The sequence below is a fragment of the Olea europaea genome, chromosome 15 (assembly GCF_002742605.1).
Source record: "Olea europaea var. sylvestris chromosome 15, O_europaea_v1, whole genome shotgun sequence".
NCBI classification, from domain to species: domain Eukaryota; kingdom Viridiplantae; phylum Streptophyta; class Magnoliopsida; order Lamiales; family Oleaceae; genus Olea; species Olea europaea.
Window position 1 is genome coordinate 99,158 of NC_036251.1, and position 26,639 is coordinate 125,796.

Sequence of the window (26,639 nt, forward strand, 5' to 3'; positions counted from 1 at the left end):
ACCCCAACGTCATGTTGAGGAACCAGATTATGAAAATCGTACAGGATCAGATGGCTTTTGGGGTGCGTCCCGTCATTAGGCCGACGTACACAAAGCCATATCCTGATTGGGTAGACCAAGCATATCCATGGCCTAGAGGATACAAAGTGCCATAATTCTCACTGTTTACCGGTTTAGGAGAGGTGTCTACTCTAGAACACATAGGGCGATTCACATTGGAAAGTGGTGATGTAACCGATTACCATAAAATGAGACTTTTCCCTAGTTCGTTAACAGGAGTAGCTTTCTCCTGGTTCATCAACTTACCAGCGAACTCTGTTCAAACATGGCAACAATTGGAACAGTTGTTTCACGCTCAGTTTTATAATACTGAGCCTGAAGTCACTTTGGCAGATTTGGCGAATTTACGTCAAATGCCAAATGAATGGGCAGAAAGTTTTCTCCAAAGGTTCAAGACAGCAAGAAGCAAGTGTTCTGTACCTCTGCCCGAAAAAGAATTTCTCAAGATCGCTCAAGGCTGCTTGAGCTTTGATTTAAAAAAGAAGTTCCAAAACAAGGAATTCCCTGACCTTTTCCAGTTGAGTGCGAAAGTGATTAGGTATGAGCGACTCATAAGAGAGGAAGAACAAATAAAAAATTCTAGTAAAGGAACTTATTACAAAGACCCAAATTTTGACGTTCATACCATCGACAACGAGTCATACGATCAGGCCGAAATGTGTTTGGCCGAATTGGTCAAAGGGGATACATATACTTGTCCCATAATGGCCAAGCCTAGACCATTGGGCAAAGATGAGCCCATAAAGGATGGAAACATAAAGGCTAGAACGTTCTCGTTCGACGTGACCAAAGCTGACCTTATATTCGATAAATTATATAGGGATAAGCAGATAAGATTGAGCGATAAGCACAAATTGCCAAACCCTGAAAAAATTAATGGTAAAAAATATTGTAAATGGCATAATGCATGGTCACATCTGACTAACAATTGCTTGGTTTTCCGTCATGTATTGCAGGATGCCATTGAATCAGGACGAATTACGTTCGATGATAAGAAAAAGATGGCAGTGGACGAGAATCCTTTCCCACAGCTACTTGGAGTAAACATGGTAACATTTGGATTCAAGAACAAGTTACCAAAATTCAAATTGGTCGTAGACGACGGAAAAGAAGATCCTAGACCACATCCCAGCGTCTTTGAACGAATCAAGGGAAAAGAACCAAAAAAGGACGAAGACGTCCTGTGTGCAAGGTGTAAAAGAGAAGTAAATGGAAACACGGAGAAACCAGGGACATGGCAGCATCCTCATCGCCCTGCCTTCTTTTCAAACATTCAGCCTGGTAGAGGGCGAGGTACATCATTCTATAGAGGACTGCCTTTTGAAAGGCAGTTCAGACTAGCAGATACTGGAAGAACATTTAGGTCGCAACCTCGCCGGCCAAATGTATGGCATTCATTCCAGTACAGTGCAGGAAGGGCAATACCTTTCGATGAGATGACTAGGACCCAACAAAGGCGTTTTCAACGAAACTACGGACGGATGATGAGGTAGCAACAAGGAATGCCACATCCTAAAGCGCCTATACTACTCGAGGTAGCCAATCAAAATGTCCTCAAGAATAGTGAAGAGACCGGTACAGATGAATCAATGAAGGAACTGCCAGAAACTTCTTCTGGGAGATCAAAGTTGGAGCGGGATAGAAGGGATGAAGAAGATCTAGATCAGTCCCTTGCTATCCAATTCGGTATGTTGCCTCCTGTAGTGGCCAATAATTACCTACTGGCCAATGAATTCAAGAATAAGGAAAAAGAAGAAGAGAGGAAAGACAACGAAGAAGAAGCTTGCGTGTTAGTGTGTGAAGAAGGCCAGACTTCTAGGGAGGCCTACAACGACGAAGAGGACGATGGGATGACAGACACTGAAGAAGAGATCGACCTAGAAGCAGAAAGGAGAAAGAGAGGAGTATCGCGCAATACTCTGTTTAAGCAACTACATCAAGAGGGAGTTCGCGAAGTAGACTTGTTGGGGGAGCCATCTGGGCGTCCTTTCGATTTCTACGTACTGTATGGAACACCCAAAAGGAAGAAGAGAGTGCCTCGCTCTGAAAAGTATGGGTCACCTCCAAGAATAATGTCCCCTCCCACAGGTTGGATAACTGATGAGGAAGCATTAGAAAAAAGTAAGAAGGAAGTTCAGGAGGCAGAAGATCAGCGTGATATACTGCACGTCGACTTATCATAGGGGGATGATTCGACAGAAAACAAGCAAGAGGAAGAAATAGAGGCTGCCGAAAAGGTTATTTTTAAACGGCCAGCCATGAAATTGACTAAACACTTGAGGCCATTATACGTCAAAGCTCTAGTTAACGGCGTCCCAGTAGCAAAAGTACTTGTCGACAATGGAGCAGCTATAAACACCATTCCATCTAGGATGATGAGAAAGTTCGCAAAGACAGAGGGTGACATGATTCCTACAGAAGTCATCCTCACTAGCTTCAATGGAGGAGCAACTTCAGCTAAGGGAGTTATGCCTTGGACATAACTATAGGTACGACTACTAGGACCGCTGTCTTCTTTGTAATAGATGGTCCTACTAGTTACAATGTGCTCCTAGGAAGAGATTGGATACACGGAAGTCGTTGTATACCCTCGTCGCTCCATCAATGCCTGATCTTTTGGAATGACAGAGGCGAAGCAGAGGTGGTACAGGCCGATCATAGGCCTTTCGTCGTAGAAGCAAACTCGGTGGAAAAGTTCATGTACGAAGGAAACTATGGACCTGTCAGAGTAGTACAAGACGGGCAAGAAACTCAGGTTGTCGCACAAAGCGAAGAACCATTCTCATTGGACGCACTCACTGAGATGTTCAAACAGATGAGGCCAAATATAGTGGCTCTAGAAGAGCCAGTAATTGGCAAAAGAATAATTAAGGAGTCTTGAATGGACTTTAAGTTACAAAAGCAAATGGCCGACATTCAGGTCTTCAAAGCCAGATTGATGGCTTCCAATAAGGAATGCAGTGACAAGGCGAAGGAAGAGACTGCCCTAAAAGCGCTGAAGGACAAGTTGGCAGTATTCGAGTTAGAGCAAAGCATTGGCCGAGAAGTCAATAAGGTGGACTATTTGGAGGAGGAAGTACTTACAAGAGAACTGGACGACGAAGTGATGCGGATTGCCAAACCTGGATACGCTCAAGCACAAGACCCTCTGATCAAAGTAAATATTTGCGATGAAGGAGAAGATCACCCAACGTTCATCAGCCAGATGCTCGACCAAGAGGTTAGTAACAAATTAATCGCTTTGTTAAAAGAGTACAAAGATTGTTTTGCTTGAGAATATGAACAAATGCCTGGTTTAGATAGAGATTTGGTGGAACATAGGTTACCAACTAAGCCTAATTTTAAACCTCATAGGCAACCTCCTAGGCGTTTTGCTCCTAATGTACTCCCTGAGATTAAGAAAGAGATAGAGCGATTATTGAAAGCAAGTTTTATAAGAATAGCCAGATATGTTGAATGGTTGTCGAATATTGTGCCAGTACTAAAAAAGAATGGTAAACTAAGGGTGTGTATAGACTTTAGGAATTTAAACATAGCTACACCCAAAGATGAGTATCCAATGCTCACGGTAGATTCTTTAGTAGATTCAACTGCCGGACATGTCATGTATTCTTTCATGGATGGGTATTCAGGATACAATCAAATTTATATAGCTGAAGAAGACATACACAAAACTGCCTTTAGATGCCCTGGGTCTCTAGGATGTTTTGAATGGGTGGTTATGCCTTTCGGCCTAAAAAATGCAGGGGCAACTTATCAAAGGGCAATGAATTTAATCTTTCATGATATGATAGGCAAGTTTGTTGAGGTGTATGTAGACGACATAGTAGTCAAGTCCATTAAAGAAGAGGACCATTTCGAACAGTTAAGATGTTCGTTTGAACGAATGAGGCAATATAAGCTAAAGTTGAATCCTTTGAAGTGTGCATTTGGTGTTAATGTAGGGAACTTTCTTGGTTTCTTAGTACACAAGAAAGGGATTGAACTTGATAAAAATAAAGCGAAGGCTATCTTAGAAGCCAAACCACCTAGCAACAAAAAGGAGTTGCAAAGGTTTCTAGGCCAAGTAAATTTTTTAAGACGCTTTATTTCTAACTGTGCAGGGTGAACTAAAGTCTTTTCGCCGCTATTAAAGCTGAAAAATTAGGACGAATTCGTCTGGAAAGAAGAACATCAAAAGGCTTTTGAAAGCCTGAAGACATATCTATCAAGTCCACCAGTGTTGGTGTCACCAATCCAAGGACGGCCAATGAAAGTGTATGTATCGGCTGAAAAGGAATCAATAGCTAGAATGGTCGTACAGGAAGACCAATTTGGTGAAGAAAGGGCAATTTACTACTTAAGTAGACGGTTAACTAAATGTGAATGTAATTACTCTGCTGTTGAAAAATTGTGTCTTGCACTGTATTTCACATGTACAAAATTAAGAGCTTATTTACGGCCCGTAACCGTTTATTTAATTTCTAAAGTAAATTTAGTCAAGTATATGTTCTCGCGCCCTATTTTACACCAAAGGGTAGGCCTTTGGACACTAGCTTTATCAAAATTTGAAATATAATATATACCTCAAAAGGCAGTCAAAAATCAGGCTTTGGCTAACTTTCTAGCTGATCATCCATGCCTTGACATGCCTGAAGAAATCGAACTAGAAATCAATTCGTTCGAGTTAAAACCTTGGGTGTTGTATTTCGATGGGTCAAAAACCTCTAAAGGTGCAGGAGTAGGAGTAGCATTGATTAATCCTTTAGGGATTTGCTACAAGTTTGCATTCACTTTAGACAGAATGTGCACCAACAATCAGGCCGAATATGAAGCCTTAATTGTAGGCCTAGAACTAATGATAGATATGGGAGTAAGAAATGTGATCGTTAGGGGCGATTCTCAATTGGTGATACATCAATTGATCGGTGATTTTAAATGCCAAAGTGATTCCATTATAAGTCAATACGAGATCGCCCAAGAATTATTAGAGGAATTCGATCAAGTAGAACTTCAATGCGTTAATATGATATATAACGACGTGGCAAATGAGTTAGCCCAAATGGCTTCAGGATACTCAAAGGTCTTGAATTGGAAGTCTACTTGTGAGTATGGAACCATATTGCCGTAAATCAAAGAAGGGCGAGAAAAATTGAACTTTACTGTATACAAGATGGAGATGCAGTGGATTGGAGAACAGAGATTAAAGGGTTCCTTAAAGAACCTAATGGAGGGATTAGTAGGAAAACGAAGCTATGTTTGCTGAATTACACACTAATAGATGAAGAGTTGTTTAAGAAACGCTCTGATGGTGTATTAATAAAGTGTGTAAGTTTGCAAGAAGCCAAGACGATCATGGCTGAAGTGCACGAAGGAATATGTGGAGCTCATCAAGCTAGCCAAAGGATGAGATGGTTAATTATTAGGAGTGGATATTTTTTGCCAAAGATGGGAGAATTATGCGTTCAGTATGCAAAAAGTTGTTTAGCATGCCAAAAGCATGGTCCAATACAAAGGGCGCCAGCACGAGAGATGGCATCTATTATTAAACCTTGGCCGTTCAAAGGTTGAGCGATAGATCTGATAAGGAAGATCTACCCCCCATCGTCCAATTAGCATACTTTTGTTATAGTTGCAACCGACTATTTCACCAAATGGGTAGAGGCGGTACCTTTGAAAGAGATCACCCAGAAGAATGTTATAGAGTTTATCCGTGATCACATTATTTATAGGTTTGGAATTTCACAAACTTTAATGGTAGATCACGGAATATCTTCGAATGGGGATCAAGTGAACAAATTTTTGAGCGAGTTTGGGGTTAAATTAGTAAACTCCGCACCATACTACGCTCAATCCAACGGACAAGCGGAATCTTCTAATAAGATTCTAAAAAATACCATCAGAAAGATGATAGATGAAAAAGTCAGAAATTGGCACGAATGTTTGAACAAGGCCTTATGGGCTTATAGAACATCACCTCGGTCAAGTACCAAAGTTACTCCTTTCCAACTTGTTTATGGACAGGAGGCCGTTTTGCCTATGGAAATCAACGTACTATCGATTCGAGTGTGCTTGCAACATAATTTGAATGATGATGAGTATGCCGAATCACTAGTTCAAAATTTATTGAGTTTAGACGAATTAAAGTTGGACGTCTTAGATAGATTGCAAGTTCAAAAGCAAAGAATGGCTAAGTTTTATAATAAAAAAGTCATAGCCAAGTCGTTCAGCCTGGGTGAATTAGTTTGGAAGACGATACTCCCTTTGGATAGCAAAGATCCAAAGTATGGGAAGTGGTCACCCAATTAGGAAGGACCATACAAAATAAACAGTGTGTTGCCCAATGGAGCATACCACTTGGAAGATTTAGACGGCACCAAGCACGTGAGATTCATTAACGCAAATATTTGAAAAAATATGTTCCTTCTTTATGGGAATGTGAACAGATAAAAATATAATCAAACATTTTGAACGATTAAAAGATAACAAGGTCAGAGCGAAATACGTTCAAATAAAGTCCTTTATTATCAAACGTTCATTACAAGAATACAAAAAAAATACAAATAACGGATGTTCTACAAAATACAACTAAAGTAAGATAATCTCCCGGTTGATCGCTGAGTAAGCTTCACACCGCATTCCTAAATGCATCACTGCAATGGTGGGATCGCCGAGTAAGAGGGTGTACTGGCCTCACCACCTTCCTAAATGCATCGCTGCAATGGTGAGCAAAGAGGCTGAGAAGCACTCTCAGCAGGCAAGCTGAGAAGCACTCTCAGCAAGCAAAGTGGCCCACAAACAGCCCAAAAATTGCCTTCCATCATTGACTCCTTCTGAAGAACAAAGAGACGATGGGAAGAATTTTGCACGAAAGAACTTCGCTGCTGGCCAGAAAATATTTCCTATGCCTCCCATACCAAAGGTGACATCAAGGTAAATAGTAAGGTGGGCGGACTAAACAGTCCATTTTGGATCAGATTGATCGTCAGAATGCCAAGAAATGGCAGCAAATTAGTTTCGAAGAAGAAAATGAAGAGATGAAGATAGAAGATGAAAAATGCGAAGCATTTATAAGGGGGTGAAGATGAAGAGACAGAATATGAACAACGATAGTTCTGTCTAATAAACGGAATTAAATAGCCCAAAGTCTTGGGAAAAGTGGTGGAAATATCAAAAGGAAATGGACAATATTCTTAGTGCAAAGCAGTTAAGTGCTTAAAGAATTGATGACTAAAAAAAAACATCAAATAAATGCACAAGAAGTTAATGTTCATTAATGATGAACAAAGTTACAAAGGGAAAAATTGAATTACAAAAGAAAGAAGACATGATATGTCTTAATTACAGTCTACCCCATACTGAACGAATGCATTCCCTAAGTTTTTCCCAATCCTCGTTCTGCCGAGAGGAAGTGATGTTCAATTCAGCCGCGACATCATCATCAACTTCCAACTTCTTGTACTGCTCGACCAAGGACTTAGTTCGCTCAATTCCCTGGGAGGCGTTGCGCTTTTTAGCAGCCGTTCTCGCCCTGCAGTCATCCATTTTGGCTTGAAATTCCCTCATCTGAGCAGCCAAATTAACCATCAAAGAGTCTTCAACCATGACTTCGGAGGAGATTTCTTTCAACTCGTCCTCAGCCTTGTTAATCTCCATACGTAAAGACTCTTTCTCAGCTACGGCTCGAAGATATTGAGTACGCTTGGCCTTTAGTTCAGCATTCTTGGCCAGCATAGAAAGGACCTCGGAGTGGATGACCTTCAACGTCGCTTTAAAATCGGCAGAAAGATTGAGCGACGGAAGCGTCAGTGCTTGCTCCAACTTCGCACTCAAGTGCTCAAGTTCATCCTTGTGTCTGGCAGCACTAGCCCTTCCAATATCCATATCCATGAAGGATACGTACTCAAATACCGACTCCTTCAGGAACTTCAAATCTTCCTCTGAAGAAGCAGCATGACAATCAGATGGAGCAGGGCGAGGCGTCTGAACTTGTCCCCAGGAAGCGAACAATTCTTGGATAGAACGCACGATCCTGTCAGCATCCTGCAAAGGAAATTGCCAATATTAAAGATGCTCACTATAACGAACAAAATAGAAATAGAAGTGAAGCAAAGACTACCTCATCAACAATCGTAGAAGATGGAATGCCCTCAACCAAGTCTGCCACCAACGACTCCTCCATTCGTGAGGACTTTCCCTTGTCTGAGCGAGAAGATGTTGCCACAACGGGCAGACTCATAGGAGTATCTACAAAACTCAAGAGCAACAAATCAGAAACCAACAGCACGAGCAAAGGTAAGACATCAAAAAACTGAATTACCTTCTGCTTCGATGTTTGGGGGGTTGACACCCTGGGAAGAAGGTGGCTCATCCATGGGTTGTGATAAGGACTCTGGGATTGAAGATATCTCTTTAAGCGTAGTCCCCTCATCAACTGGTTTGGATGAAGTAGCCTCAGCAGAAGATGATGGAGCAGGAGTTGTCGATGTCAAAGCCTTTGAAGGAGAGGCTGAGCTTTTCTGAGAAATCCAAAAGATCATCAGCACACAGAAAAGTTTCAAATGTGGAAAAGTATACTTGTAAGTAAACCAATTTAATTACCTTCCTCCTGACGATAAGAGGGGCATCATCATCATCATCAACATCATCCTCCAGAATGGGAGATGCTGAGGCTGGCCGTTTACGGCTTGGAGTACTCTTGGCCGTAGTAGGCTTGGCAAAGAGAGAAGAAGATGGACGAGAGCGACGAGAAGGAGAGGGGCTCCGAACAGACAAAGGAGTGACCAAAACAGGAGGAGGAGAAGAAATGCTCGGTTGGTCTAATGAATGAAAGGTACGATTGGCATCAGTCGCAAATAATCTGCGCTTCACCGACGGCTAGAGTTGTTCGAAAAAAGGGTGAATGGCGTGGCTAGAATTGAAGGGGGCCAATGAAAAATGACTGGTTAAAAGAAGATTACGAGCATCTATAGCCTCTGCCTCCGCCTTAGTAATGGTATGAAAATGGTCAACTAAGTTCCTTGAATAGCAAGGAGGAACAGGCCAAGTTTGGCCAAAACCAAGCTGACGAGCAAAAAATTAGGGAGCATAAATCTCTACCCCCGCTTTGGCATTGGTCCCAGTTAGAATATCATGAAATAGCTCCCTCCCGGTTAAAAAATGGATCCAAATGAGCAGGGAGGTGCTCGCATTATCTATAGTGGAAGGGGGATGTACATAGTTTGGAGTCAAAAAAAGAGGAAAAGGAAAAAAGGAAGGGATTGAATCCAAAGAATAAAAGAATGAAAAATGTCCCTTCTGGACATATTTACAGGAGTTAAGGGCTCCATGGCTAGCCCATAACAGCTAGCAGAAGGGTGAGAAATGGATGGAGCACCAAGTGATGGAAAATAGGATCTCAACCACAGTTGAGTGAACCAAAGAAGTCCACTGCCAGTGGGAGATGCACCATTCTTCAATTGAGCTTGAAGAGAGGCCATGCCTCTATAAAGGGCAGCAAAAAACAAAGAACATAAATTCAAAGGCCTGCCACGCGCCAATTCGTGCATTATAGGTAAATAACTTAGAGAGGGCTTTATACTTGGCACGCACAAAACATATTTACAAAGCCAAACTAAAAGGAAGGCCACTCGCTCAGTATGGGTAGGCTCAGCGCTCGAATAATTGTGGAGGGTCTGCAGGCTTGAATAAGAATCGGTGTAGTTTCTACCAAACTTTGGGCCGCCATCAGAGACTAAGATACCAGGAAAAATGGTATCGTCCAAAGGTGGCAGATTCACCAGAGCCCCAACATCTCTTAAGGTAATAGACATGGAGCCAAGAGGGAAAATAAAGGTGTTATACTCAGAAGACCAAAAACTCAAAGCAATTGAAAAGAGTGCTGAATCAAAAGTAAGGGGGTGGATAGAGATTTCCAACAAATCAGAAATCCTAGCGCTATCAAAAAGTGCCTTGGTAGGACCATGACCCACAAGGCGAGCATGTCACCTACGAAAAGCTATATCAGATTTAGGCCAAGTGCGAATACCTCTTTCGCGAAGTGGCCCCAGCGGCAGAGAGTTTAGAAAAGGAGGGCCATGAGTGCAAGAAAACAGCTGACCCACCGCCGCCTGTTCAACTACCTCCGCATAGTTGAAGAAAAGACCCAAGTAAAACTCATTACGTCCAACGTCGGCGGGCGCGAGAAAGCTTGGGGTTATGTATGGGCGACTCAGAAGTCTTTGAAAATCATCAAAACTAAAGAAATCACTAGCTTGAGATTGTGAAGCAGCCATTTGAGAAGGAACGAAGCTTTTCAGGGTTACGTAGCAGGGAAGCAAAAGATGAACAGTGAATCGTGAAGGAGACGCAAAAAATATGAGGCGTGGTTTGATGGCAGTAAAATGGCGTGTTTGGGGTTTATAAGGGTTTACAAAACGACGCACCTTTTCAAATTATAGAAGGAAACAATGATTAAAATTCTTGGGAATTTCGAATGTTGCTGGAAACACAAAGTGAATATGGCAAAATTTAATAATTGTTATTAATTCTGCCATATTGGGGAGTAATTGTTGACACATAAAAATTCAGTCCAAATCGAATAGCTCAAGGAGTGAAGCCCAATTGGAGAATCCCCATATCAGATAGCCCAAAGAACGAAGTCCAATCGAACAAATCAAGATGAAGGCCCAAATAAGGAGGCCCAAGAACGCGGTAACGCCATCGCCCAAGTTTGTAAGTCGCCCAGAATCTGAGCGAATGGAGTGTCATACAGTCGCCCAGAGTTGTTACTCTATTCTCGTCCAAACCTTCAAGTCGCCCAAGGTATTAACAAACATAACACGTCGTGGTTATCAAGAAGTGCAGTTATTAAAGCAGCCCTATCACGTTCCACGATTCAAGGAATTCAATCGAAAGCGATTGAACAATGAAGGGTAATGGCAGCAGTTAAAAGACAGTTTCCATGACAAGGTGGCCATTACGAAGAAAGTGGGTAGTTATAGGACGATCAAGCAGTTTTTAGAGCAGTTGATTACAAAGAGATCGCCTATGAAGTATAAAAGGGAGAAATGACGTAAAAGCAAGGGACCGAATCCGAAACTCTCGAACAGAGAATATGTAATTTTCATTTCCTTAGTTTTTAGATTTAAACACTTTTCTTTCAGTAACTCGTGTGCTTGCGCCCCTTGGAGGCAAGTTGTTTTTCATTTCCAATTGTAAAGTCATCGCCAATAAAAGAACACCCCTTTTTGAGATTTTGTCTCAAGAGGTTTGTCCCTTACACAATCCTCTGACCCTTTTTAATTGTTAGCGACTAACCCGCGCGAAACAGAATCCAATACAAGGTTTTCCTTTTGGACCCGACCAACCCAACATTGGAAGTCTTGGGGTGCCAATTCCATGTAAGAAATTTCGACTTTACAGTTTTCTGTCTCATCCTGTTGCTATGAGCTGCATATTTTTCTGCAAAAGTATGCATATTAGCTAAACTTCATATAACACGCTAGGGATTGATTATACGTTTCGGGTTCTATGAAATGTGTGGATAATAAGTGATAGTGATCGTAGTTTCTACTAAATGTGTGGATAAAAAGTATGTTTTACTAGCTTAAATTATAAATTTTGCAAACACATGCACAGAATCTTGTTCAGTATTTGCTTATTTTCTCATTACCTTGCAGTCCCACAAGCAGTCTTCTTGGCACGCCTTGCAATGTCTAAAATAAGAATATATACTCCGATGTTTCATCATCTTCATATGAAAATTTATGCATATTATTCTTGTGATTGTGTCAGCTCCTGATATCAATGGCAACCCCGAGTCATTTCAAAGGCTAATTGATATGGAACTTCAGGCGAGGTCAAAGCAGATCCACCCTCTTGCTGCTGGTCGTAACCAAGGAGTTCACCATCACGAGTCAAGACATGGATTTCCGACATAGATAGTCAAGTGTGAAAAAGAGTTCAACATGGCAGCATGGTTTGTGTCTGTCGTTAGTTGTCGAACATGCTATTACCATCCTGTGTATTCTGTATGTGTACATATCTGTGAATGACAGGGCACACTGGAATTTGCGAACCTAATGAAAATGGGGGAGGAAAAACCCTTTAAAAGGCTGTTGTTTCATGTTTGTTGGTGCATAATTATAACAAGTTCCCAACTTTTTTCTCCTCTTTTTGATTTTCGTTTAAAATGCTTTACTATTTAGATTTTGCCACCTGAAACGCAGTTAGTAGTAAGGATCTTGGCTCGACCAACCCGATGAGCAGGCCCATGCAGTAAGTCGAGCACGAGTTAGCTTGCCTGAAGAATTTTGGGCTCAGCTCGTCCTGTGAACTTTTATCTTCATTGACAATGAAGCTCAATGGAAAACCTGAAAAATCTATTTTGTGAATGTGTAATAGAAATCCTCTTTTATTCGGATTTGATACCGCATATGTAAGTAAAGTTAAGGGGCTGTTTAAACACATTTTCCATTTGATAAGATGAGAAATATATCCGTTGGTGCACATTGCTCTTTGAAATTGTAAGATGTAAGTCAACAACTGCGTTGTATGAGAATCCAATAAACAGCATGCAGGATGATTGAGCAAGTACTACAACATAAAAGATCATGTAAAAAACCAACCTATTATAGATCACATTGTCTCAACATTTAACTCTCAACAAGCACAGCGACAAAACTATCAAAAACTAGTCGATACGATGAGTTAAATAAAACCTCGTAATACTTTCAGAACATGTACACAAGATCGAAAATGAAAAAAACATATATATGCATAACAGTTTCTATGAACTCGTCTTAGGACGCCTAAGAGAACAGACCATTCCTTCACTGTTTCTACATTATATGTACAAACGGCATGGAAAATGCAAGATGAACCCGGACCTTCGTGTTCCACTATTCTTCAGTAGACCTGAAATAAGCAGAGGATGTCGGAAATGGAACTTTATGAACTGCAAATGGGACGTACACCTTCCTTTCTACGCAGTTGTAATTACATTCCCGAGTTTGTCAACCTGAAGATTTTTGAAAGGGCTATCGAACCTATCTTCCTCGATGCCAACACTGTGTGATGATAACATCTTCCTCTGTATCAATAATAAAAAATAAACAAGATCGAGGCAAATGATTAGATAAAATGCTTTTTGTAGGCAATCAGTCATTTACATTAATTGCATAACTAGGCTGCCACCTTCGGAAAAAAAATAAAAATAAAAATAAAAAAATAAAATTTGTTAAATGAACAGCTTTTATGCTCCACATAGATTTGACAACTGTTAAGAAGAGACACAACTAATAGAATTATATGGAAATATGTTATATCAGCATGATTAAGAATAAAGTCTCTTAAACTACAACCAAAATTGTTCAATGACTGTATTTTTCTTTGGAGCTTAACCAAACACGCTAATAACTAAAGCTAATATATTAGGCAATGCATCGCAAAAAGAAACTGAAATTCAGCAAGGAAACTCCATCAGCAGCTGAAAAAAGTATTCTTAACAAATGCGAGGCCGAAAATTTCAATACAAGTCAAAAGTCCAATTTTTATTTGAAGAAACCACCATAAATCGCTGTGTTCATTCATGCTCAAACCCAAAGGGTTCCAAATAAATGACCACAAAGTTGGCTTGTGTTGGGTGTCTCGTCTTAAGACTCCCAACACCTAGGAAAACTTGAGATCGATCAATGTTCCAGCATGCACAGTTTTAATAAGTATAGAAAAACCCTTCTGCAGCAAGATCCTATAATTGTAGGCGTACGAAAATAAAGCCAAAGATAATTACATTAGCCAGTGATACATGGCAGAGAGTTGAACAGTGTAGTCAAATCATATAAATGTAAGGTGGACATCACATTCACTGTGGTCGAACTAATGCATCTACGAATTTTGAAGTTGAACGTTCAGGGATCATGAGTTTCATTAATGTAAGCTGGATGAGAAGTTGAAGTTACACGTGTCATTCAATAGCTTCTTTGCAGAATATGTAGTTTAAGATTGGATCATTGAATTGGTAGAAATGAATTGGGGTTTTGGCTTCATTCATGGACGGATATCCCCTCCAAAAGTCCAGGAGATTGAAATCAGTGATTTAAAGCATCTAACAGCCTAACCACCGAGTTAACAAATTATTAAATTCAATTATAACCTTAGCATGCATTGAGCAACAGGAGGCAGGCACAACAGAAAGGGAACTGGGGTAGTGAAAACTTACATGATTCTCAAATTCAGGACTCATCAAATTTATAGATAGATTCTTCATCAACATCACCGCCTGGAAAAGAAAAATCGATTAGAATGTTAATAATCAGTCAAATGTTTCACAGACAACTCCTAGAAACACAAATGACATATCCACAACAAATAAATAGTCAAAAACAGCATAAGCATGTTTGCACATTATTTATAAGCAAGTGTACACACTTCCTTCAGGGAGCAAATTTTTATTTTTCATTAAGATTGACCGTCCTCTATAATGAGGAATACCTCAATACTGAATGATCAGTTTTTCCTAGTATGGAGAGCTGGTCCAAAGCTTGTTCAGCAAACACAAAAACTCAAATGAGTGTGTGTACATTTTACTTAAAGCTCAGATAAGGATGGATTGTGCACGTTATATGTTCTGCCAGCTCATCCTATTTGATGAATTGATCTAAATGTCACAAGCCCACAATTTAATGGGACACTGGATTATACCTGCCATGCAGATGGTCTCCTCACACTTCTAGACTTGTTAAAACTGTTATTGTGAGACCATAGTCTCATCTGAGTCTTCTTACTAGATATTTGAGATCATGAATTGATGGCTTCACAATAACTAGCTTCCGTCAGGTCAATTAGAAGAGATGAAAATAACTAAATAATTTTACAATCTTAGGTCCACGCCCTATTTGAGGTTGGAAAAAGAAATATTCACTTATAGGAGAAGCCAAAGCCCAAAAGACTGTTTGGCGGATATAAATTCAGTAGTAACTGAATCTCCCCAGAAGAAAACTAACTGCATCCTATATATCCGTTTATAGGAGAAAACAAGGATGTTGTTCTATGCAAACGATGTTTAGAAATAGTTGATAGTCTTCATAAGCAAATTAACCACATCAGGTATTGTTCACACCAGTCCCAGTACAATTGAGTAGCACCACAACTAACACAAAATAAACTTGATGAATAATGATGCGGTCAAATCAGACTTACTGTTGCAACATTTATCTGGTCCATCTTCTTTAGTCTTTCCAAGTGATCACTTGCATTAGGGTCAAAGACACTACCAATAAAGCTGTAGACTTTTGCAAAATCAGGCATAACTGCATCAATGAAAAATATTTGCTTATACATCACTTATTTATCTAATATGTGCATAAACAGAAAATATATCACTTCTTAATCCTAAACAAACTCTTCCGATTTAGAAAGTGATACATATAACTGCATATCATACATGGACCAAACAGCTTCAGTCAAACAAACATAAATATATTGACCTGTAGAGTCACAATGCTGCTCAAGCAACAAATCTAACTAATGCGGACACTAAACTAAGTTGTAAAAAAGCAAAAAAAAAAATGTATATTCCTGATATAAACAAACAATGCACTTGAAATAACCCAAAAGTCAATTATATTCCTGACATAACATATGCATTCACACATAACCGAAAGCTTTTGAGCAAAAATGATGCCTTGTAATAATAATTAATCTGACGATTCTTCGTATGGCTTTGGCTCCTGTTTGAAGTATGACTACATAAGAACATACCCAATCATGAAAGCGAATAACTAGATAAACAAAGATAATTAAATTTTATCAATACACACTTGTTGGCCAACAAACATTTTTTACTCGCACAAACACAGTTTGCTTGTTTAAACCTTAAAGCAAGACATCCTGGTTGTCTCACCAACAGTTTTCCAGTATACAGGGGCAAGTAGACAGAAAGTTTATTCTGACCATTTTTCCACCACTTGAGAGGTCATCTGCTTTTCTCTGTCTCATACTAAAACAATACTAGATGTAGCACTGAGTCATTAACAGTGAAGTACAAGTCAACATGAAAAGGCAATAACTTCCTACACTAGTTTTATCATTTATGTATATGGAAAATAGATGGTTCCTTGATTTAAAACCTCTCTGGACTTATATGCTCTTGCTAATTGAGGGTCTACGTTCAACTTTCTTATCCGATGGAAGTTCAATGGCTGACTCCCCATACCTAGGTCCCACCACTAATATTATGAGTTCTTTATCTAATGTGCTGACTCCCAAGTTCCACCACAAAACCCTATGAAATAACATGTCTTTCAGCTGTCTTAATGTAATGTGCTCACCATGCCTTAAAAAGACATCCCTCAATTCATTTAGAAGTCTGCAAGCAATAAATGGGAGTATGGAGCATTATGAAGAGGCTTTCACAAATTCTGTAGATCAGAGGTTGCTCTGATCTGTTATTGGCCACTCTTTCTTCAAGAAATTCACAGATCATACACAGATAAAAAAAGAAAATTACCTTTTGTTGGTGGGCCTTGTTTCTCTTTTACTTGGGAATTTGATTCATTACTTGGCAACAGCTGAGGAGTGCTTTCATTACTGCCACGACTACATTTACGTGTCACTGCTAAACTGGCTAATCCCATGTCATCTGAACCACCAGAATAAGACATTGTTTAGGCAGGATGACACAATTGACTTCTCAAAACAAGTTTAACTACATGCATGTTTAAATACTAGAATCATACCTCTTGACATGTGTGACATACTGCCTGCGGGAACAACATTATAAGTCCAAGGCGATAAGGCAGCCCTATCAATTGTGTTTCCAGGTACTGACAACTGATCCGGCCTCACAACATATCCAGGCTCCAGTAGAGAAGCTGAAGACTGCAATGATCCAGTGGCTTGAGACACAACTGTTATAGGCAAGAATGCAAGTTAACTACGACGAGTTTGAGATCACAAGAAGTCGTGGAAAAAAAGAATAGAAAAATAGCTACAGCTCTTGCCTTTTTTGGGAGCCTTTTGTGGATATGGATGGGCTGCTTTTCTCTTTGGACGTGGCGGAGGTACGTGTTCACTCGTTCCATTCTTCTGGGCCTTCAGAAAATATTTCTGAGCATGGCTACGAATCTGCAGAGACTAATCTTTAGAAACTGCAGAATCAATGGAACATGCATGCAGTTTCAATACCTACTACTTGTAGCTATCAATTTACAGAAAATATTCATTCTTTATTCCTGAGTGGCGCTCAAAGGTTCTCAGAAAAAGGTACGAAAGGGTTAGCAAATTTCATGCAGCTAGTTTGCAAGAAAATGGATGTCTGGTCGATTCTACAGAGTCCTATATATGAAACACCACCGAACTTATATCACCATTTTCTAGTAGTTGTAGAACGCGCTAGGCACTATCTTTCCTATTGCTTGCCCTTGCTTTTTCACTCTAAAAGGGCGGGTCTCTCTCTTTTAAAACAAGATGAAGAAAAGGGCGGAGGCTGAAGGGTGATTCGGAATTTCTTTTTTTTTTTTTTTTTTTTTTTTTTTTTTTTTTTTTTTTTTTTAAGTTTTTTTCTTTTTTTTTATTTTTTTTTTTTTTTTTCTTTTTTTTTTTTTTTTAAGTTTTTTTCTTTTTTTTTATTTTTTTTTTTTTTTTTCTTTTTTTTTTTTTTTTAAGTTTTTTTCTTTTTTTTTATTTTTTTTTTTTTTTTTCTTTTTTTTTTTTTTTTAAGTTTTTTTCTTTTTTTTTATTTTTTTTTTTTTTTTTCTTTTTTTTTTTTTTTTAAGTTTTTTTCTTTTTTTTTATTTTTTTTTTTTTTTTTCTTTTTTTTTTTTTTTTAAGTTGATTACTTTTTATTAACTTATTTTCATATGCTGATATAAATTATGATTTTATTTTCATTTAAAGAGTATATGTTTTCAAAAAAATATTTCGTTCCTTTCAACTTTTGAACAATAGAACAGCTCATCAATCAATTTTAGGAGTATATGTTTTCTCAAAAAATATTTTGTTACTTTCAACACTTGCACAATAGAACAGCACAACAATCACATTCTTGTCAGAATTCTTATATTTACTTTTTTTGCCATATTTGTGGTAGGTTCCAATTTAAAAAGAATTTTTTTAGAAAATCTCTTTTCACTTCTTCAACCCATATTTCATTTTCCTGATTTTTGAAATAGAAAAATACTTGAAAAAGGGAAAAAAACATAATACAAGGATGATAAAGTAAAATTTTCCAGACAATAAAAACATATATCATTGCCACACCGCATAAAGTTCTCAGAAAAGACGAATGCTAAAAGAAGTCTGACCATTTGCTTCCTATTAGACTCATAAAGAAAACAGTTTAAATTATATCAAAATTTGTAACAACTTAGTTACCTGGATAACTGTCTTTGACCCCACAAAAGCTTCAATCTTTTTCCATTCACGGTCAAATCTGAAAGTTGAGAGGTAAAAGAAAGCAAAATAAAATCAACACAGGTCCAACACGATAAACAGAATCAGATGTCAAATTTCAATTTTCATTCATCATTTCTCGTAAAGAATAAGGAAAAAAGTCATTCACCTTCCTGAAGTCATATACAGAAAGCAGGCTTCAAGCAACTACTAAGTTGGCAAATCAAGGCTTCTTCGTAAGTCCCACAAAATATGGAACATACAAACTTCTACAATCACCTAATGACTTAATATACAAAATTACACTATTGCTGCAACTAATTTTTATTAATTGTATAGATTCCAGTTTCCACATTCCGAGACTTCAACAATGAAAGGTTACAACCCAAATTTGTTTTCGTCACGAGTATTCCTTTTTCGAAACACACAACACATGGGGCTGAGCAAAGAATCTGAAAATTAATATTCCCAAAAATTAAAAGAAAAAAAATGATTATTTCCCATTTTGCGGAACAGAGGCGATAGTAATATGCAATCTCCTCTGAACCAGAAAAATTTTAGTATATCAAATCTCTATGATTTCAACGAATATAAGTTATCCATAACCTTCAAGCTAAAATAAAGTCTACGCACGATTACCAAAATATACAAATCTGAAACATTTTCCAAAACAGCCAAAAGTTCCCAAGCACAATTTTTACATAATGCCTATTTTCTGTCTTAATAAGTATTCTAATCCCAAAACCAAGGAGCATAACCAATTAGTAAAACAACTACAATTCAAGAAACTACCTAAATAACTAAAATGATCTTAACTTCCCATTTGACTCAAAAAAAAAAAAAAAAAAAAAAAAAAAAAAAAAAAAATCCCAATTAAAAAAAAAAAAAAAAAAAAAAAAAAAAGGAAAAAAAAAAAGATTCCCAAAAAGAATTCGAACAACAATCATAATCCTCGTACACAAACAGATACATACAGTTGAAGGGCTTCGAGGAATTTATCGTGCTCTTGCTCAGTCCAGCTCTCCCTAGACTTGGTTATAGTATACGGCTTCCGGACCTTCTTATTCTGGTCCTCCACACCTGCACCCGCATTCCCGCTTTCCGCCACTATCAATAAATTGTTATCAGCATTCCTCATCGCCATCGTACCCGTTTTCATCGGTTCCCCATCCATGTAATTGTAATAACAAAAATCCTGACCACGTACTGGATTCCGGCACACTGACACCATATATAACACGAAATTCTACCTCAAATCCTCCAAAAAAAAAAGGGTTCTTTGAAAAAAAATTTGGGTTTTTTTGTTTTTGAAATTTCCAGATGAATTTTTCGTTTCAGAGGTTTTTGGTGAGGGGTAAGGAGCCGTGAAGTTTTAAATAGGACGCAACCGACTTTGTAAGGCAGTAGCAGAGTGAAATCTGAGCCATACACGTGGCGAGTGGCGGGTGATGGGCAGTGATTGTTGCCTCTGGAATGTGTCATCATTTCTTTGGAGGATCAGATTTGAGATTTTACTATGAGAGACATAGTTTTTTAAGAAATTTTGACCTGGAGTCCTCAAACACTCACTCCAGTATTTCTTGAGTCCCCATTCTTAATTTTTCTGGCTAACAAATCTCCAAACTTGAAAAATCACGTGCATGGCACATGACATGTTTCTCAAGGGTATTTTAGTCAAGAAACTTTATTTCTTAAAAACAATTAAACGAAGGGTAATTATATTTGGATTATACTACTTGTACATAAAAATAGTATATAAGAAATTATATAAAATGATGTGGAAGAAAAAGATTGGATGAAAAATTTGAATGTGTTTTAAATTGACAAATGAAAGAATGACGTGTAATATTATATAATTCATTATGTAAAATTTGATGTACATGTAGCAATATCAATTATGTTTAATCACCATGAGTTGAGCTCGTGTGACATGGGCCCCACCTTATGTGAGAGGTATAGACACTTCTATGTACAAAAATTATATACAAGCAGACTTTTTCTTTTGTTTATTGCACTACATTTTATTTTCATTGGAAGTTCTCATTCGTTGCAGTTAGGTAGGGATGGCAATCGGATTCGTCGGCTCGGACCGCCCGTGGTTCGACCTGAAAAAAGCTCGAGCTGAGCCCATTTTGGAATGTCGGGCAAAGCCCGAGCTGACCCATGTGGCTCATCGACTCGAACTCACGAGCCTATATTTATTATTTAAAAAATAAAATTAAAAGGACCTGCTGTCTTATTTGAAATAAGGCAGCAAAGGCTACCTTAAAAAATGGCAACACTCGGCTGCTTTTCAGCAACCTGCTGCCTTATTTATAAGGCAGCAGAGTGTAAAGGACCGCAAGGTCATGACATGAAACTTGACAAGACACGGGAATGTCATAGCACAAAGTGGGAAAATGAGATAGACTTATGGTAAATAAGGTCTAAGTTTCGACGGTACAAAGTGATGAGTGCGTCGTCAAATTCAGTGGGAGAGTGACTTACGCCTACGCGGTCGCGTTCGACCCATCCCTGTAGCGGCCGCAAAACAGCGTGGACAACACGCTTCAACAGGACAGAACAGCTTGCGATAGGAGACGCAGGCAGATTTGGTAAAGGACACAGGCAGACTCGGGCTGGGGACGCAGGTAGCTTGTCTTGGGCAGAATGCAGGTTGCCTAAATCGTGCTATTTTCCAGCACGTTAATGAGGTTTTTCTAAATCCCGACCCAGCCATTTTGGGAGGAAAAATACATGAACCTGCAGCGGGATATTTTGAATATGCAAGTCGACAACTTGCACAACTTATCCACTAGTGCCCCTTGCAAGATATTATCAAAGACGCTAGCTAAGCACGAGTTGGCAAAGATATTATCAAAGATGCAAGCTAAGCACGAGTTGGCAAGAATAATATAAAAAATGCAAGCTAAGCACGAGTTGGCGCCAACTTGCAAGGAACATGGTAGAGAATGTTCACTTGATAACAACTAAGCACGAGTTGTAACCAACTAAGCACGAGTTGTAAAGTGGAATGTTAAGGAGGTTTAAGTTTTGCCTATAAATAGAGATGGAAGTCTTATTTTTAAATTATGTAGAGAATGTAGAGTTAAGTGAGTTTATTCTTTAGAGAAATTGTAAAGTTTTCCCTTTCATTTATACAAAGAAAGTTTTCCCAACCTTACTTATTTTCCATATATTCCTTACTTCAAAATTCTCTTCTCAAAGTGGTTATAATTTAGCCTCATTGGTTAAATTATTTGTGAATGTGGAAAGGCTGACTTAACGTTTTCTCGTGAGGGACGGAAATTGTCGAACGTTAAGGCCGCACGATTCTAGTTTGTTCGGGTGTAATGAAATTAGATCCGTGATAAGTGGTGAGGTGAGGTGACGTCCGTGTAAGGTTCACGTGGTGTGGACTACGGAGGCAGTATCAAGGCAAAGGTTTGGTTGTGGTAACCAAGTGCGGCTATGGTAGCTAGATTCGCCGGAGATTCTTGGAAGCTAGATTTGGGTGAGGTGCTCAAATGGCGGAATCTCAAGAAACTGTTGATATTGAGATTGAGGAGAGGGGTGGAGGTGCTGCCCAAACTGAAGTAAGGAAAACTCGAGGCAAAAGTAAGGTGAGGGGAACCACCAACATGGAAGGGAAACTTGACCAAATCATCGCAAATACGGGTGATCGGGTCGAATCTCTTGAAAGCTCCTTCGAGGCGTTGGAGGGACACGCCATTGGAAAGCTAGAAACTCTACAAATTAATGTCCAAGAGGTGATGGACACACAAGCATCGTTGGGGGATGATGTCCAAACGATGAAAGATGATGTTCGAGCTGTGGTAGCCGGATAAGCCGCGGTGATGGATGATTTTGGTCGTCTCCAAACCAAAGTCTTGGATGCCATTTCCGCTATGCATGGCCAAGTTAACCAATTGGCTGTGATGATGGAAAGAATGAGCAAAGAGCTTGATCATACAAGCAATCCACTACCAGTACAAGCGGAGGTGCCGCTTCAACTATTGTTGCCCCGAGGATTGAATACCCGAAGCCTAAACATTATGATGGGCGACGGGATGCCAAAGATGTGGAAAACTTCCTATGGCAAATGGAAGTCTACTTTGAAAGCGTAAATCTTGTTGATGAAGCCATGAAATTCCGGACTGCTTCTATGTATCTCTCGGATATTGCGGCGTTGTGGTGGCGTCATAAGCATGGTGAAATTGCAAGTGGGGCTTATGGGATTGATACTTGGGACGAGTTCAAAAGGAAAATAAAGAGGCAATTCTACCCGGAGAATGTCGTCCATGAGGCCCGCAAGAAATTGAGGGAATTGAAACATACAAGAACAATTCATGACTATGTTAAAGAGTTCACGACCCTTATGCTTCAAATCACAAGCATGCCGGAGGATGATTTGTTATTCTATTTTCAAGACGGTTGTGCAACATGGATACGACAAGAGTTGCAACGTCATGATGTCAAAACCATAGGCGAGGCCATTGCAGTAGCCGAATCCTTGACGGAGTTTGAAGAACTTGAGACCGAAGCTAAAACTATCAAACCCGCCAAAAGAAATTTTGACGATAATAAGGAAGATATAGGGAAAGCCATGCAATGGAGTAAGCTGGATTGGAGGCCAAATCCCAAAGTTGATTACAGACCCGTTGGCAACAAACCAACTACTTGGAGTAAGCAATATGATGAGAAGAAGAGGAGTAATTTTACACCTCGAGGTTGCTTTATTTGCAAAGGACCACATCTCATGAGGGATTGTCCTGAGTTGGGATCATTGGCATCTATTTCCCTTTCGGAGAGCAAACCAGAGGCCATAGATAGCCAAGATGAGGATGAAGTTCGAATGAATTCCTTCCAGCTGTTTAATGCTATGAGTGCCGAAACAGTTTCTGTGAAGATGGAAACACAACAACTGTCAGGGATGCAGTTAGCAGAAGTCCTTGAAGATGATAAGGACATTATGCTCGCGGAGATTCCGAGGGAACTATCGAAAAAGAAGAAAATTGAGGAAGCATTGTCAAAGAAGTCCGAAATTGGGTGCATGAAGGTTTAAAACTTCGACAGGTGTGGAGACACTACAACCGAAGGAGTTGTCCATCCGAGGAACCAAGGTAGAAGTGCTGAGGGTGAAGGTTGGTGTCGAAGATGGCATGCAAGAGGTTGCAACGGGAAAAGGTGCAAGGGGCACTGTGGAAACCGGTCATCGAGGAGATGGTGCCACAAGTTGGGAGAACTTTGATGCCCATTGACGTGAAAGACAATACAAGGTTGCATGAGGATGTACGGAATACGTTTCGCTATGAGGACGTTAGCGAATTGAGTGGGGGAAAATGTAACGGACCGCAAGGTCATGACATGAAACTTGGCATGACACGGGAATGTGATGGCAGAAAGTGGGAAAATGAGATAGACTTATGGCAAATAAGGTCTAAGTTTCGGCGGTACAAGGCAATGAGTGCGTCGCCAAATTTAGTAGGGGAGTGACTTACGCCCATGCGGTCGCATTCGATCCGTCACGATAGCGGCCACAAAACAACGTGGACAATAGGCTTCAGTAGGACGGAACAGCTTGCGATAGGGGACGCAGACAGATTTGGCAAAGGACACAGGCAGACTCGGGCTGGGGACGCAGCTAGCTTGTTTTGGGCAGAATGCAGGCTGCCTAAAAATCGTGTTGTTTTTCATCACGTTAATGAGGTTTTTTTAAGTCCCGACCCAGTCATTTTGGGAGGAAAAATACATGAACCTACAGCGGGATATTTTGATGATGCAAGTGGGCAACTTGCACAACTTGTCCACTTGCGCCACTTGTAAGATATTATCAAAGATGCTAGCTAAGCACGAGTTGGCAAAGATATTATCAAAGATGCAAGCTAAACACGAGTTGACAAGGATAATATCAAAAATGCAAGCTAAGCACGAGTTGGCACCAACTTGCAAGGAACATGGTAGAGAATGTCCACTTGACGACAGCTAAGCACGAATTATAACCAACTAAGCACGAGTTGTAAAGTGGAATGTTAAGGAGGTTTAAGTTTTGCCTATAAATAGATATGGAAGTCTCATTTTTAAATTATGTAGAGAATGTAGAGTTAAGTGAGTTTATTTTTTAGAGAGATTGTAAAGTTTTCCCTTTTATTTATACAAAGAAAGTTTTCCCAACCTTACTTATTTTTCATATATTCCTTACTCCAAAATTCTCTTCTCAAAGTGGTTATAATTTAGCCTCATTGGTTAAATTATTTGTGAACGTGGAAAGGCTGACTTAACGTTTTCTCGTGAGGGATGAGAATTGTCGAAAGTTAAGACCGCACGGTTTTAATTTGTTTGGGTGTAACGAAACTAAGTCCGTGACAAGAGGCTGCCTTAAAAAATGGCAGCACTTGGTTGCCTTTCCTCGTTTAACTTAATTTTAAAAATAAAAAAAAAATCAAAACAAAAATCGAGCCTGCTCGAGCCAAAAGCTCAAGTCGAGCCTAATTTTTTTGGCTAAGCACGGCTCGGACCCCAAAAAAAGCTCGCTCATTTTACCTTGGCTCGGCTCGTTGATATCCCTACACTTAGATTCTAACATTTTTGGCCATATTCTTTTCTTCAACATTCTATTAATCGTCATACATGAAAGTTTATATTGAAGCATTATGTTAGTTTGCTTGTAAATTAAAATTTTGACTTCAATATAACTACCTTTAAATGGAAAAAGAAAAAAAAAATAAAAAAGAACCGAAATCCTCCATCTTGAACAATCCCCATATTGAGACTAAGGAGGATGTATTCAATTGAGACTTTTAATAACTTTTTGAGATTTAAAAAATTTAGGAGTATTCAATTGAGACTTTTTGAAACTCTCTAAAATTCACAGTGTATTCAATTAAGGCTTTTATAGACTTTTAAAAAATCTCTAAAAGTTACGGTGTATTCAATTAAAACATTTTAAAAGTCTCTATAAGTTTTAGGGTATTCAAATTTTAATGATGTCTAGAAACTTTTATAAAAGTCTCTGGAGTACTAATTTTTAAACAGAAAATACTCATAATATTTTAAAATTTTTCTCTTATTAATCACGAGATTTTGGGAGACTTTCACTAACAAAAAAATAAAAAAACTTTTTTTTTTCGATCTTTCTTTCCTTTAATCTTCTATGGACATGTATAATTAAAACTAATTTTTTTCTATTTATTATATTCCATTTATTTTTTTCTCTCTCTTATTATTTTATCTCTATTTCCTATAAAAAAAAAAAAAAATTTGATTCTTATAACTTTTTTTTTTCATTCATTTTTTCTGAAAAATACTTATATTTTTAATAAATTATAAAAATTTATAATTAAATTTGAATATATTGATATTTATTTATTTTTAAAAGTATACTATACTAATAATATTGAATCATATATATATATGTATAATTTTGACTATTAATTATTTAATTAAGGTCTTAAATCTTTATTTTTTCAAATTTTTTTTTTATTATATGGGAAGAAGAAGATGAAGGAAAATGGGAATTATGGGAACTAACACCTCATATGTGAGAATCTTACACTATATCCATGTGAATCCTATTTCAAATGAAAGTTTTCAAAAGCCTTTTAAATTCCGCAAAAGTCTATAAAAATTTTAAAATGAAAATTCATAAAAGTCTACGAAAAACTTCCATTAATTCCATACAAATCTTTAAAAGATTCACGAAATTCACAAAAGTCATCACTTAAAAAAAAGTCTATCAAAGTCTTCAAAAGTCCCAATTAAATACACCCCCTAAGTTTCTTCAAAAACCATCTAAAAGAATCTCAATGCACCTATTATGTAAGTTTAGGATGTAATCGCCAAAAAATTAAGAATGAGGACTCAAGTGATACTGGATTGGGAAACCCCCGTGTGTTCACTTTCATTAGATTTTAATATATATATATATATATATATATATATGTGTGTGTGTGTGTGTGTGTGTGTGTGTGTGTGTGTGTGTGTGTGTATCATTTAATATCTTTTTAAAGTCTAATTGGCTCTTATCATTAATTCCCTTGGATCGATTGATTTTTCCGAGTTAGGATAGTAGAAGTCACACACACTAATTGATTGGAGATTTCCGAACTTATCAATCATCATTCGTTTACAAGTAACATGTACATTCAACATATTATAATTACAATTGTGTTACATATACATCACCCTATACAAATTTATTTACCAAGAAATGATGTGGAAATTTTTGATTGAATCAAAATCTCATCAAA

General features: G+C 38.5%; 1 protein-coding gene across 1 annotated transcript; it reads right to left on the reverse strand.

The window, feature by feature from the left end:
• Positions 1-12,630: 12,630 nt before the first annotated feature.
• LOC111409733 (protein REVEILLE 6-like) lies at positions 12,631-19,768 on the reverse strand. The gene is made up of 8 exons (XM_023039734.1): positions 19,386-19,768; positions 18,394-18,451; positions 17,022-17,145; positions 16,758-16,928; positions 16,529-16,660; positions 15,220-15,329; positions 14,240-14,299; positions 12,631-13,111 (listed from the first exon to the last, which is right to left on the reverse strand). Exons 1-8 carry the CDS (start codon positions 19,640-19,642, stop codon positions 13,004-13,006), a joined length of 1,020 nt encoding a protein of 339 aa, XP_022895502.1. The 5' UTR covers positions 19,643-19,768; the 3' UTR covers positions 12,631-13,003.
• Between the last annotated feature and the right edge of the window lie 6,871 nt (positions 19,769-26,639).

What these genes read in the sequence shown, in the direction of transcription:
- LOC111409733 (XM_023039734.1), bottom strand. Translation starts at nt 19,642, where the DNA reads ATGGTGTCAGTGTGCCGGAATCCAGTACGTGGTCAGGATTTTTGTTAT. An exon ending in TATGTCACACATGTCAAGAG is followed by an intron (nt 16,661 to 16,757) that starts GTATGATTCTAG and finishes CTGGTGGTTCAG; the next exon opens with ATGACATGGGATTAGCCAGT. An exon ending in GTCCTGAATTTGAGAATCAT is followed by an intron (nt 13,112 to 14,239) that starts GTAAGTTTTCAC and finishes TTATTGATACAG; the next exon opens with AGGAAGATGTTATCATCACA.